General features: G+C 39.0%; 1 protein-coding gene across 3 annotated transcripts in view; it reads right to left on the bottom strand.

The window, feature by feature from the left end:
• The window catches only part of TEX9 (testis expressed 9), a 56,584-nt gene extending 44,945 nt beyond the window's left edge, over positions 1-11,639 (bottom strand). The window contains exons 1-4 of one of the 3 annotated variants that reach the window (XM_043986617.1): positions 11,571-11,639; positions 11,412-11,476; positions 8,640-8,703; positions 7,557-7,636 (exon numbers count right to left, since the gene is read on the bottom strand). In XM_043986617.1, coding sequence (XP_043842552.1) covers positions 7,557-7,636; positions 8,640-8,703; positions 11,412-11,476; positions 11,571-11,627 — 266 coding nt within the window. In that variant the 5' untranslated portion in view covers positions 11,628-11,639. Of the gene's footprint in view, positions 1-7,556; positions 7,637-8,639; positions 8,704-11,411; positions 11,477-11,570 lie in introns of those variants that run through there. The other 2 variants (XM_043986618.1, XM_043986619.1) reach the window with 2 other exon arrangements.
• Positions 11,640-12,373: the final 734 nt, after the last annotated feature.

Below are 12,373 nucleotides of genomic sequence, written 5' to 3' on the forward strand. Positions count from 1 at the left end.
AAAGTTACCCATACTCTTGCCTCTACTTACTGCCTCTCCTTTCACTCGCTCTTTAAACCTCTGCAATCTGGGTTCCAAGCTCAATCTTCATTGAAACTGCTCACTTCGGGGCAGCTAGATGGCGCAGTGGATAGAGTACCGGCCCTGGATTCAGGAGGACCTGAGTTCAAATCCAGCCTCAGACACTTAACACTTACTGGCTGTGTGACCCTGGGCAAGTCACTTAACCCCAACTGCCTCACTAAAAAAAAACCAAAAAACTGCTCACTTCAAAATGATCAAGATTGCCAAATGTGATGGGCCTTTTCTGATAAGTACTCATCTTTCTCAGCTTGTCTGCTGCATATGACAATGTTGTTCACCCTCTACTCTACAGTCTTTCCTTTTGGGGTTTCTGGAAAATTGGTCTCTCCTGTTTTTCCTCTTACCTGTCTGACCATCTACATCAAGTCCCCTAACAGCAGGTGTTCCTCAAGGTTCTGTCTTGGACCATGTTCTCTTCTTTATATTCTCTCTTTTGGTAACCTCACAAGCTGCCAGAGGTTTAAGTATCATCTCCATGGAGATGATACCCAGATCTATATATCCAGTCCTAGTATTTCTCCTGACTCTCACCTTCAAACTGGATGTCTAAGAAATATCTCAAACTCAATAATTCCATTATCCTGGGCCCCTCACACTCCTTCACCCAATATAGCTAATCAGTTTCCAAATCTTGCTTTTAGTGCCTTCACAATATCTTTTATATCTGACCCCTTCTCTCTATTCACACAGCCACCATCTTAATCCAGGCCCTCAATACCACTCCCCAAGGCAATAGCCTCTTCCTTGGTCTTCCTGCCCCAAGTCTCTCTCCACTTCAGTCCATCATCTACCCAGCTGCAAAATGATTTTCTTAAGTGCAAATCCAATCATTTCACTCCCCTAACTCAATCAACTCCAGTGGGCTCTATGGCCTATAGGTTCAAAGATAAAATTCTGTTTATTTTAAAAACTCCTTTCATATCCTGGTCCCAACCAGCTTTTCAATTTCAATGGACATTACTCCTCCTGTATTCTATGACCCAGCCAAAATGGCCTTCTCTCCATTACTCTCAACTGCAACATTTCATTCATTTCCCACCTCAGTGCCTCTGTATTAGCTGTCTCCCACATCTAGAATGCACTGTTTACCCTTCAAAGTTCTTCTCACCTTAAAAGATAGAGCTTCCTCATCCCCCAACTGCTCACAGTGTCCCTTCCAAACTATGTAGTATTTTACTACTGTGTATTTATTCTTTATAGATTTATAGATGTATTTATGATCTTTCTCTTTAGAATATATGCTTCTTATGAACAGTAATCATTGCATTCTTTTTATTTTTCAGGTTTTTTCTTTTCTTTTCTTTTCTTTTTTGTGGGGCAATGGGGGTTTAGTGACTTGCCCAGGGTCACACAGCTAGTAAGTGTCAAGTGTCCGAGGCCGAATTTGAACTCAGGTACTCCTGAATCCAGGGCCGGTGCTTTATCCACTGTGCTATCTAGCAGCCCCTAATCATTGCATTCTTTTTATTTATATTACTAACACATTGCCTAGCACACAAAAGGCACTTAATAAATGTTTGATTATTAAGCACAGCTTCCATTCAATCAGAACTTACACATTTATGATGAAACTAAGTTCGGGTCAACATAGTACTTGATACAGAGTAAACCTAGGTATAAAAGAAGCTACTGTACTGTATATTGGTGGTGAAATCACTCTAATCACCTTAATCATTTTGTAAAGTAGATTGAAATTCAACAAAAATTTACCAAAGCACTTCCAGTATACAAGAGTAGCATTGTTTTGTGCTGAAATGGATATTTGACACACCCAATTATTTTTCTTATATCTGAAGTAGTTTTCAAATATCCAAGTGTCATGTTTCATTTGGTAAACTTTATCTGTATAAAATAGTACAATTTTTAAAGCCACTTTATATAGGTAAATAGAAGATTCATTTCCGATTTATACTGCAAGAAAATTTAGCCGAAGAAAACAAAACATCTATTTTTATTCTTTAGAATAACATTTATTTTTATACTTGTGAAATAAGTCTCTCACCTCATTTCACAGAAACAACGGACTACTAGTTAACCTTCTTTAGCTTTTAAGTCCACCATTCGAAAAGTGTGCTTATATAACTGATATAGAAGTACTTGTACCAATGCCAACAATAATCACTAACAGTTTATTTATAATTATATTTTTAAATATTATTTTAAAGCTTTAACTTTTAGGAATTATATGGCTTGAAACATTTTAACAGTACATGTCACATGGTGAACACAACGAATTCAATAATGATATTTGAAATACTGTTGTGGCTTCCTATAAAATACTGAAGGACTGACTACATTAAAAGAAAAGCTCACATAGGGCTAATAAATTCTTTGGTAGTACCTCTTTTCTATTTCAGTTACTGCTATCCTGCCCTCTTTAACCTTCTACATGGAACAGAGACTGTAAACTTTTGAGGGTTGTCATCTTTTAAATGTAGGCTATCATTTTAGTATATGAGAAAAAGATTATGCCAGCACCTCTAAGGACTTTGATACAATTGTTATTATTGAAGGAGGTTTCTGACAGAATGCTCCCCTCACCCAAAACCGATTATAAATCAAGGCACAATTTCCCTCACAAAGCTGAAATATAAATGGGGAGGATCTTAAGTATTCTAAAAATTCAAGAGACTGTCTTGTAACCAGGAAGTGTATATATGAAGGAAATGGAGAAGCCTAGAATGGAATCTAGAAAACAGATGTGTGAACTACAGTGCTTTAGATATACAAAGAGGGGGCAGCTAGGTGGCACAGTGGATAAAGCACTGGCCCTGGATTCAGGAGGACTTGAGTTCAAATCCGGCCTCAGACACTTGACACTCACTAGCTGTGTGACCCTGCGCAAGTCATTTAACCCTCATTGCCCCGCCCCCCCCACAAAAAAAAAGACTGGCTTTTAGATATACAAAGAAACAGATTGGAAAGAAACAATCTAGGATACAAATGTGAAAAATCAGAAAATAGTTTATTATTCTTATTATTTTGATATTGTCATTTTTACAATATCAGGAACTATTTGCAAGCCTTTTGAACATACCATGCTAATCAGGCATCCTCAATTACCTATAGTAGCAAGCCTGAAGCCACTTTTGCCTGGACATTGGCACCTACTCCCATAGGAAAAGTGAAAAATTTTTTAAAAAAAGAACTTCCATGTCCAAATTCTGTTCATGCTTCCTCTAAGAGAAGATTTAAGGAAGAGAAGCAGAATCAAGAAGGGTTATTTGAAAATTAATGAAGACTAAGGAAGGCTCAGGCATAAGAACTTGAAGAGGAAGACTCAGGAAGAATATAGTTAGTAAGGTAAAAAAAAGGTAAACAGAACAAACTAGAGTGTATATCAAATTAACAGAGTAGACTGGTAGATGGGGAAAGTTGATTAAATAGATAGGAAGCTGGTACAAGGAGGGAGGAGAGCTGCTGAGATTACAAAAGGAACCTGGGTAGGGCTGTCTGTCAAGTTATTGAAAGGTGATAGGGGCAGCTAGGTGGCGCAGTGGAGCACCGGCCCTGGAGTCAGGAGGACCTGAGTTCAAATGCGGCCTCAGACACTTGACACTTACTAGCTGTGTGACCCTGGGCAAGTCACTTAACCCCAATTGCCTCACTAAAAAAAAAAAAAAAACAACAACAACAACAAAAAGGTGATAAATGGCTGTAAAGATAACTAGGAATTTAGAAGTAAAATTAAATGTCAACAAGTAGTTTGCTTTTTAAAGGTTGTAAATCTCAAAACAGAATGGAGCTCAGAGATGATTTTGAAGTAACTTACATTGAGTGGGCAATGTTTGTATTTCTGCCACAGACAGGTATAATATATTGAAGACAACAGACTACCTCCCGAGGCTAATACCAACTTTTGGTGATTCATATGGTCACAAATGAAAGTGCCAAAAAGAACATAAAAAGATCTTTAAGCTCCTTGTGGGCAGGAGCTGTTTCATCTTTTTATTTGTATATCCAGAGAACATTACAGTGCCTGACGTATGAATAAATATTTCTTGACTGACTGAGAGCAAATTTGAAACTATCACTTAAACTTTGGCCCTGGATGGGTATTCAAAAGAAACAGAATAGGTAAAATGAGGGGAAAGGTAAAAATGCACATTAAGAAGGTATAGCACTATAAGGAAACCTAGGTACCAGAAGAGGGAACCATGGTGGAGAGTATTTGGGCAGTGGAGGGTGAAATATAAGTGATTGTCACCAAAGTATACAAGAGATCATCTGGACCAGAAGAAGAAATAGATGAGGAGTTTGGGAAATAGATCACAAGCTTGGCACAGAGGCATATTATAGTAGTGATGGTGGACTTCAACTATTTAAATATCCACAGGACTTTTCTCTGCCAAACATAATGACAAATAATTTTTTGATTTGTTTTAGTGATAATTTCATCTTTCAAAAGGTGGAGGAAGCAACAAGAAACATTCCATTGTGGATTTGATTTTCACTAAAAAGGAGAAACTAGTTGGGTAGAAGTGGGTTAAAGGATGCAATTGATGGGCACAATGGGAGGTAGAAACTACTCCCTTTCAGAGTTTATGTAGAAAACAAAAGCAAAGTCAGACACAGTGTAATATATGCCCCACAGATTTAGGTAAAACAGATTTCAAAGGACCCAACACAAGAATAGATAGGAATTTTAGGGACAAAAGTCAGCAAGAAAAGTCAACTCAAGCAGTATGGAAACATCAAGAATGAAATTCTGAAAACAAGAGGGAAGCAGTTACAATGAGGAAGAACAACTGAAGTAATCTGAAGAGACCATGTCTCTTCAGGGATGCAAAAGGAACTATCAGTCACCTTAGATTTTTAAACAATATGCATAGAAAATAGAAACAAAGGGCAGGTAACAGACCATAAAGATAAGAGTGTGGCATAGTTCTGTTTGTCAGGAGCTAAATCTTAGGAAAAAATGAGGTGGGCAAGGGAAGTTAAGTATAACATCAAAGTTGTGGGGTTTGTTTTAAGTATCAAAGGAAAAATATTAGTATCATAGAAATGTAGAGATGATTCCTTAGGAGAGGAAGGCAGATGATAACTAACAGAGAAAATATAGAGCTGCTCGATTCTTCCTTTGCTCTTGTTTTCTCTTCCAGGAAAATGACTTCTGTGTGGAAAATGCCATAACAAAAAAGACTAACAAGGCATTGATAACCAAAGTAAGGACACTGAGAAAAGCCCTTAATTACCCTTGATAAATTCAAGTCACCTGGTCCTGATATACCACATCCTGAGGCACTCCTAAGCCACAGTCAAGGATATCAGAAAGACCAGAAAATTCACAGGAGAGGCACCACATGCTAGAGAAGGATAAAAGTTGTACCAGTTTTCAAAAAGGGAAAAATGTTTGCAAACTATATGCCAGTGAGTTTGCAATTAGGAGGGGGAAATTTAGGAGAAAAAATTTTACAATAAATTCCTGAAAAAGGTATGATAATGAAGACATATAGGAAACTCATACAAACAGATAAGAACAAAAGGCATTCCCCAATAGATAAATGGTCAAAGGGTAATTAACAGGCACTCTTCAAAAGAAGAAAAGCAAGCTATCAACAGTCATATTAAAAATTCTCCTATTCACTAATAAGATAAATGAAAATTAAAAGAACTCTGAGGTTCTACTTCACATTCATCAGATTAGCAAAGATGACAGAAAGGAAAATGACTGTTGTTGGTGAGAATGTGGGAGGACAGGCCTACTGATGCACTGTTGGTGCTGTGAAATGATCCAAACACATTCTGTAAAACATTTTGGAACTATACTCCCAAAATTATTAAAAGGTTTATTATACTCTTTGACTCAGCAATACTACTACAAAGCCCATACCCAAAAGAGATCAAAGAAAGATAGAAAAAGATCTGTATGAATAAAAATATTTATAGCATCAGGTTTTTTTTGTAGAAAGAAAAAAATCAGAAACAAAGTAGATATTTATCAACTGGGAAATGGCAGAATAAATTATGGCATATAAATATAATGGAATATTATCATGCCATTAGAAAGTACAAAAGGGATGGATTCAGAGAAACATGTGATGATTTGTATCTAATGAAAAGTGAAGTGAGAATAACCAGGAGAACAATTTGTATGATAATTAAACACTATAAAGGAAGTGAAAGATTTAAGATCTATGATAAACACATTGAAAAATTATGATTCCAAGAAACCAATGATGACTCAGGCTTCCCACTTCTTGGCAGAGAGAGAAAATGGATTAGGAATATAGGATGAGACATATTCAACACAACCAATATGGATTTGAATGCTTTAATTGTATGTATCTGTTATAGGGGAAAGTCCTTTGGTGGGGAAGAAAGTTGTTGGGGGATGCTGGAAAGGTCATAATAGTGATAGCAAAAAAGGAGAAAGACAGGAAAGAAGAAAATGTCAATGAAACATTGGAAGATATTTGAGGGAGAGTCAGAGGAAGATATGGATAAGCAGGACAATATTGGGAATTATTTGATGAATTATATATATATATATATATTTTTTTTTTTTTTGGTGAGGCAATTGGGGTTAAGTGACTTGCCTAGGGTCACACAGCTAGTAAGTGTTAAGTGTCTGAGGCCGGATTTGAACTCAGGTCCTCCTGAATCCAGAGCCGGTGCTCTATCCACTGCGCCACCTAGCTGCCCTTGATATATATTTTTAAGAGATGCAAGTCATCCAGTGAAAATTCATAGCATCATGCTGTGTGGTACTCTTTTACTATTCATCTTTGTATAGAGGAATGTTGGTATTTGTTGATGTTTGTTAAGTTCTTCATAATAACTTGGGCCAATCACTTAACCTTTCAGTGCCTCAGGCAACCATCTAACACTAGTTACAGAATAGATGTTAACTTGGATTGTTAGAATGAATTTCTTCACCAAGAGTTCCCTATACCAGTGAAATCACAGGTTCATTCCAAAGTTTCTGGGGAGACTTGGTGGTGCAGTGGGTGGAACACTGAGCCTGAAGTCAGGCAGACAGGAGTTCAAATCCAGCCTCAGACACTTATTCATTGTGTCATCTTGGGCAAGGGACTTAACCTCTACTTGCCTCAGTTTCTTCATGCTATAAAATAATAGTACCTATGTCCCAGGGTTGTCATGAGGATCAAATGAGATCATAATTGAAAAGAATTTAGCACAATCCCTGGCACACAGTAAGTGCTATATGTTGTTGTGGTTCAGTCATTTTCAGTTGCTTCTGACTCTTCGTGAACCCATTTGGGGTTTTCTTGGCAAAAGTGACTTGCCCAAGATCACACAGCTGGTAAATGTCTGAGGCCAGATCTGTACTTAGGAAGATGAATCTTCCTGACTCCAGGCCCAGCACTCAATCCACTGCATCACTTAGCTGCCCCCAAGGCACTATATAAATGCTAGATATTATTATTATTATCATTGCTGTTGTTGTTTTTAAATGCATCCCATACCAGTTATTAAAACCATCAGTAATAAAGACATAATGTGCTTACTTTGTATTATCATCTTCTTTCTCCTCATACGGTTTAACTGGAGATGAAACTACTTTGTTCAGTATCTCATTTTGATCTCTCTAATTAAGAAACAAAACAAGTATCCTAAGTATACTATATGGTAAAAGTATGTTAGTAATTCTAACATAGTACCAATCTAAGTTGCCAGTTTCACCTGGTAAGGAACTGGAGTCAATCAATGACTGCCACTGATCACTCAAAGAGATAGCATAAGGTGGAGCATGATAAGGTGGCTCCTCTTACCTGCCACAATGAGACAGAGAATGCTTGTTAGCACCTCAATAACATGCCCCTTTACCAAAATGACCAAATCCTCCACTGTAAGAACAAAAATGTAGAATACAAAATAGGGTAGGAAATTTGGCAATTCTGACTTTGTCAGAAATGGCTGTAGCCATTAACATCCAACCATGTGGATGTTAATTAATACTATTATATTTTACTTTCAATTTTGTTTTGGTAAATTCATTTAGGCCTTATGTCTAAATTATTTAGGACAATATCAGGAAGGGAAGAAAGAATGGGAGTCCTAGTAGGCAGTTATGAGGGGCAGCTAGGTGGTGCAGTGGATAGAGCACCGGCCCTGGAGTACCTGAGTTCAAATCCAGCCTCAGACACTTAACACTTACTAGCTGTGTGACCCTGGGCAACAAGTCACTTAACCCCAATTGCCTCACTTAAAAAAAAAAAGACTTATGAGGTTTCAGGGGACTTAATCTATACTCCTAGAGAGACACACAGAGTCAGAGGGACTAGGGAATGTACATAGAAAGAGGGAAATAGCAGTTCACACTCAATTTACATTGAGCTGGGGTGTCTCAAGCTTCAAAGGCCACCTTGTGGCTTACTCATTCATACAATCCTACAGCAGCTAATTCACTAAATAAGCTATTCACCTAATAAAGAAACAACTGTCCATGAATGTTACTTAAACTAAAAGAGGAAAGGGGATGATACTAAAAAAAGAGGAAGGGAGGGAAGTGTTTTATAATATTTTTAAAAATTGGTTTTTGCCCAAATTAGCATTTTGCACTATTAAGGCTAATTATGATATTTACTTACTATTGCTTCTTCTGCTTGACGAACCAGTTCGGCTGTTTTCGCTTCAAGTTCTGCATTTAAACGTCTAAAATGTACCCAAAAAACCCTGTTAAATTAGGATTTACTGAAGCATCTACTGGAAATTAAAATGGTTAGATAAAAATGCTAAAATTAGGTTAGCTTATGATGTCAATAAAGTAAGAGACCATCATATCAAAACTTAATTATTTCAAAAAATTCCAAATACAATATTTTGAAGCTTCATAAAGAAGTCATCATAACCAATTCAGCAGAAAATGAACAAAATGCCAAGGACTTGGTATTAGTAAATATTTGATTCAGAAATCACAAGGGAGTCATCAGCCAAAAAAAATTCTGTCTTTTATCTCCTCAAACACTCTAGTGTTGAAAAAGTAAGTCAGTCAATAAGAATTTATTAAATGCTATGTGTGAGGCACTATGCTTTATGCTGAGGACACAAAAAAAGGGCACCCCCCTCCCAGCCCTGCCTTTAAAGGAGCTCACAGTGTAATGGAGATGTTAACATGAAAATAACTATGTACAAAATAAAGATTTTTATTTTATACAGAAAGATAGGTATGGTCCATTGGATTTAATCACAAAAGAAGACCTTATCATTAAGAGGGATTGGGAAAGGCTTCAAGGTAGGATTTAATTGGGGCTTGAAGGAACCCTGTGAAGGAAGATGAGAAAGGAGAGAATTCCAGGTATTTAGCCAGTGAAAATGCAGGGAGTTCAGAGATAAGTTTATCTTGTGCAAAGAACAGCAAAAAGTTATGTTGTGTTTTTTTTTTAAGAGTTACTTTTGGGGCAGCTAAGTGGCGCAGTGGATAGAGGACGGGCCCTGGATTCAGGAGGACCTGAGTTCAAATCCGGCCTCAGACACTTAACACTTAACTAGCTGTGTGACCCTGGGCAAGTCACTTAACCCCAATTGCCTTCCCAAAAAAAACCAAAAGTAACTCTTTTTTTTTTTTTTTTTTGGTGAGGCAATTGGGGCTAAGTGACTTGCCCAGGGTCACACAGCTAGTTAAGTGTTAAGTGTCTGAGGCCGGATTTGAACTCAGGTCCTCCTGAATCCAGGGCCCGTGCTTTATCCACTGAGCCACCTAGCTGCCCCAAAAGAGTTACTTTTGCTGAACTTTTTTTCCTCTTTCGTTTTTATTCATTGCTATATGAGGTGGATGGATTGGCAGGAGAGGAAAGAGGAACAATTTAAGCAATGAAGGTGTTATGAAAACAAAAGAGATCAAAACATTTTAAAATTAGCTGTTATAATAGGTATAACTACTGAAAATGCTCCATACTCAAATAGATTTGTGATCTCAGAGATTTGTAGGTTCACTCCAATGATGCAGATTACAATTTATGCTATCATGGAAATGTAAGAGGAAGAGATCCCTGTTAACAGAAAAAGGAAGATGGAAGACCCTCATTCCCAAAGTGATTCTGTGGGCTTCTATCAAACTAAACCATTTATCGTTGGCATTGAAAAAACAACAATATAAAGTATTTTTTTAACACTGCAGAGCTGGGATTCAGTATAACTTTTTTTTTTTGGTGGGGCAATGTAGGTTTAGTGACTTGCCCAAGGTCACACAGCTAATAAGTGTCAAGTGTCTGGGATTAAATTTGAACTCAGGTCCTTCTGAATCCTGAGCCTATGCTTTATCCACTGCGCCACCTAGCTGCCCCCATTCAGTATAACCTTTGATGAAAGTACCTAGCAATCAAACAACAAGCATTTATTGTTTACTATACTTCAGGCACCCTGGGGTGCTTTGTAAATTAATGATTAATAAAGGATCCTTGGATTAACGAATAGATAAAATTAGTATGTCGTACATGTGCATTACTAAAGATCTGAAAGGATAATCCGCAGAGACTATTATATTGGGAACCTGTCACAAGAATTCCCTTCTACTTTACAGGAATCATTGAAATGGGACCTAAAAAGTTGTAGCTGGACTAGACAGTGACCGTGGAACTGACTGATCCAAGTCTTCAAAATTATCGTTGGAACTATTCAGAATTCGAACTCTTCACAGCACATCATTCAGCGTTAACTTTCAAAGGCAAATCACAGGTTAAAGTCGTCTTCCCTAACCCCTCCAGGATTAAATACAAAATCACCCGACGTTCAAAGCCCCATCCCATCCCCACCTTTCTGGTCTTCTTATATTTTAAAACACTTTTCCCACATTCCCACACAGTGGAGTTCAGTAACTCGGGCCTCCTTGCTCTTCCTGCTATGAAACCCTCCACGCCGAGACTCCGGGATTTTTTTTCTGGCCGTCCACACCTGGAATGCTCTCCCTCCTCCGGACTTCCCCGGCTTCTTTCAAGTCCCGGCTAAAATTCCACTTTGTACAGGAAGTCTCTTCCAGATCTTCCTTAATTCTAGTCCCTTCCCTCTGAGATTGTCCCCGCATTTATCCTGTATCTTACTTATACACAGATCTTTGCTTACCGTCTCCCCTCCCCCCTCCCCCCCCCCCCCCATGAGACTCCGAGCTCCTTCAGGGCAGAGACTGTCTTTTGCCTTTCTTGGCATAACCAGTGCTTAGCACGCCTGGCATACAGTAGGCACTTAATATATGGTTATGGACTAAAGTTCTTGACTGTGAAAGAGAGGAAGCGCAGACGGAAGGATTGGGCATGGAGAACGGAAAGCTAAATAAGACATTCCATCCAATGGCAAGAAAGCGCGAAAAACAAAACACAGCCGCGTCCCCTCCCCCACCCCCAGGCCCGCGGGCGCTCGTTTCTCACAGATACTGTTCCTCCTTGCTCCGAAGGTCTCTCAGCGGCTTCGAGGTCCCGGCGGAGTCCCATCTCTGAAACAAGACAATCGCCCTTCAGATGCGTGGGATTTCCCCAAATCCTCCACCTCCAACCCCAAACCCCTTCTTGACCGCAGCCCTGCGGTACCCAGGAGTCGGAGGAGGCAGAAGTGCCAAGCTGCTGGTCGACCTTCCAGGTCTCCATCTTCTGAGAACGCGTCGCGGTTACCAAGGCGACCGATTATTTTCTCGCGAGAATTCCTTTCGTTTCTCCAGACTCCCCCCACCCCTCGTTTTCTGGGTTCTCGGCTCTTTTGAGGGAGTTAGTTCGGAACCTTTGGACGAACTGACTAACTTGTCTAACAAAGGGGCCGCTGCTTTAGGAGTTTCCCGGTATAACCCACCCCTGCACCGCACGAATGCTCTACAAACCTATTAACAATGAGCCCAGCAACTTAAGACACAATTTCGAAAGATCTTGTATTTTGTTACTTTTTGGTAAATAACAGCCAAGTGAGGGGAGAAAGAATTAAATCCATAAAGTAATTGATTTCTAGAGGAACAGAAATATAAGACCAGGATGCCTGCCTCCATGGACCTTTTGCCAATTAACAAAGTGTGAATGCTCACAAGGAAAAGTTAACACAAGAACCGGTAGAAAACTCCAGCCCACCATACATAGAAGACAAAAAACAATTAATGGCTAAACTGTTGGATCTGATGATGAACGCCTGAGAAGTTCAGGGAGGTGTAGGATGAGTGATCAGAGGGATCTTGAGGTCATGGGGCTTCAGCTGCGCTCTGTAGGACAGGAAGATTTGGATGGTGGGGGGTAGGGGACTGAGGGAGAGACCCAGCAAAGGTATATGGGAGCAGGAATGAGCATGTCGGTGCAAGAAAGAGACAGTAGTAACCTGTTTGACTGGAGCAGAGTTTGATTGCTGGGAAATA

Source organism: Dromiciops gliroides, chromosome 2 (genome assembly GCF_019393635.1).
Source record: "Dromiciops gliroides isolate mDroGli1 chromosome 2, mDroGli1.pri, whole genome shotgun sequence".
NCBI classification, from domain to species: Eukaryota; Metazoa; Chordata; class Mammalia; order Microbiotheria; family Microbiotheriidae; genus Dromiciops; species Dromiciops gliroides.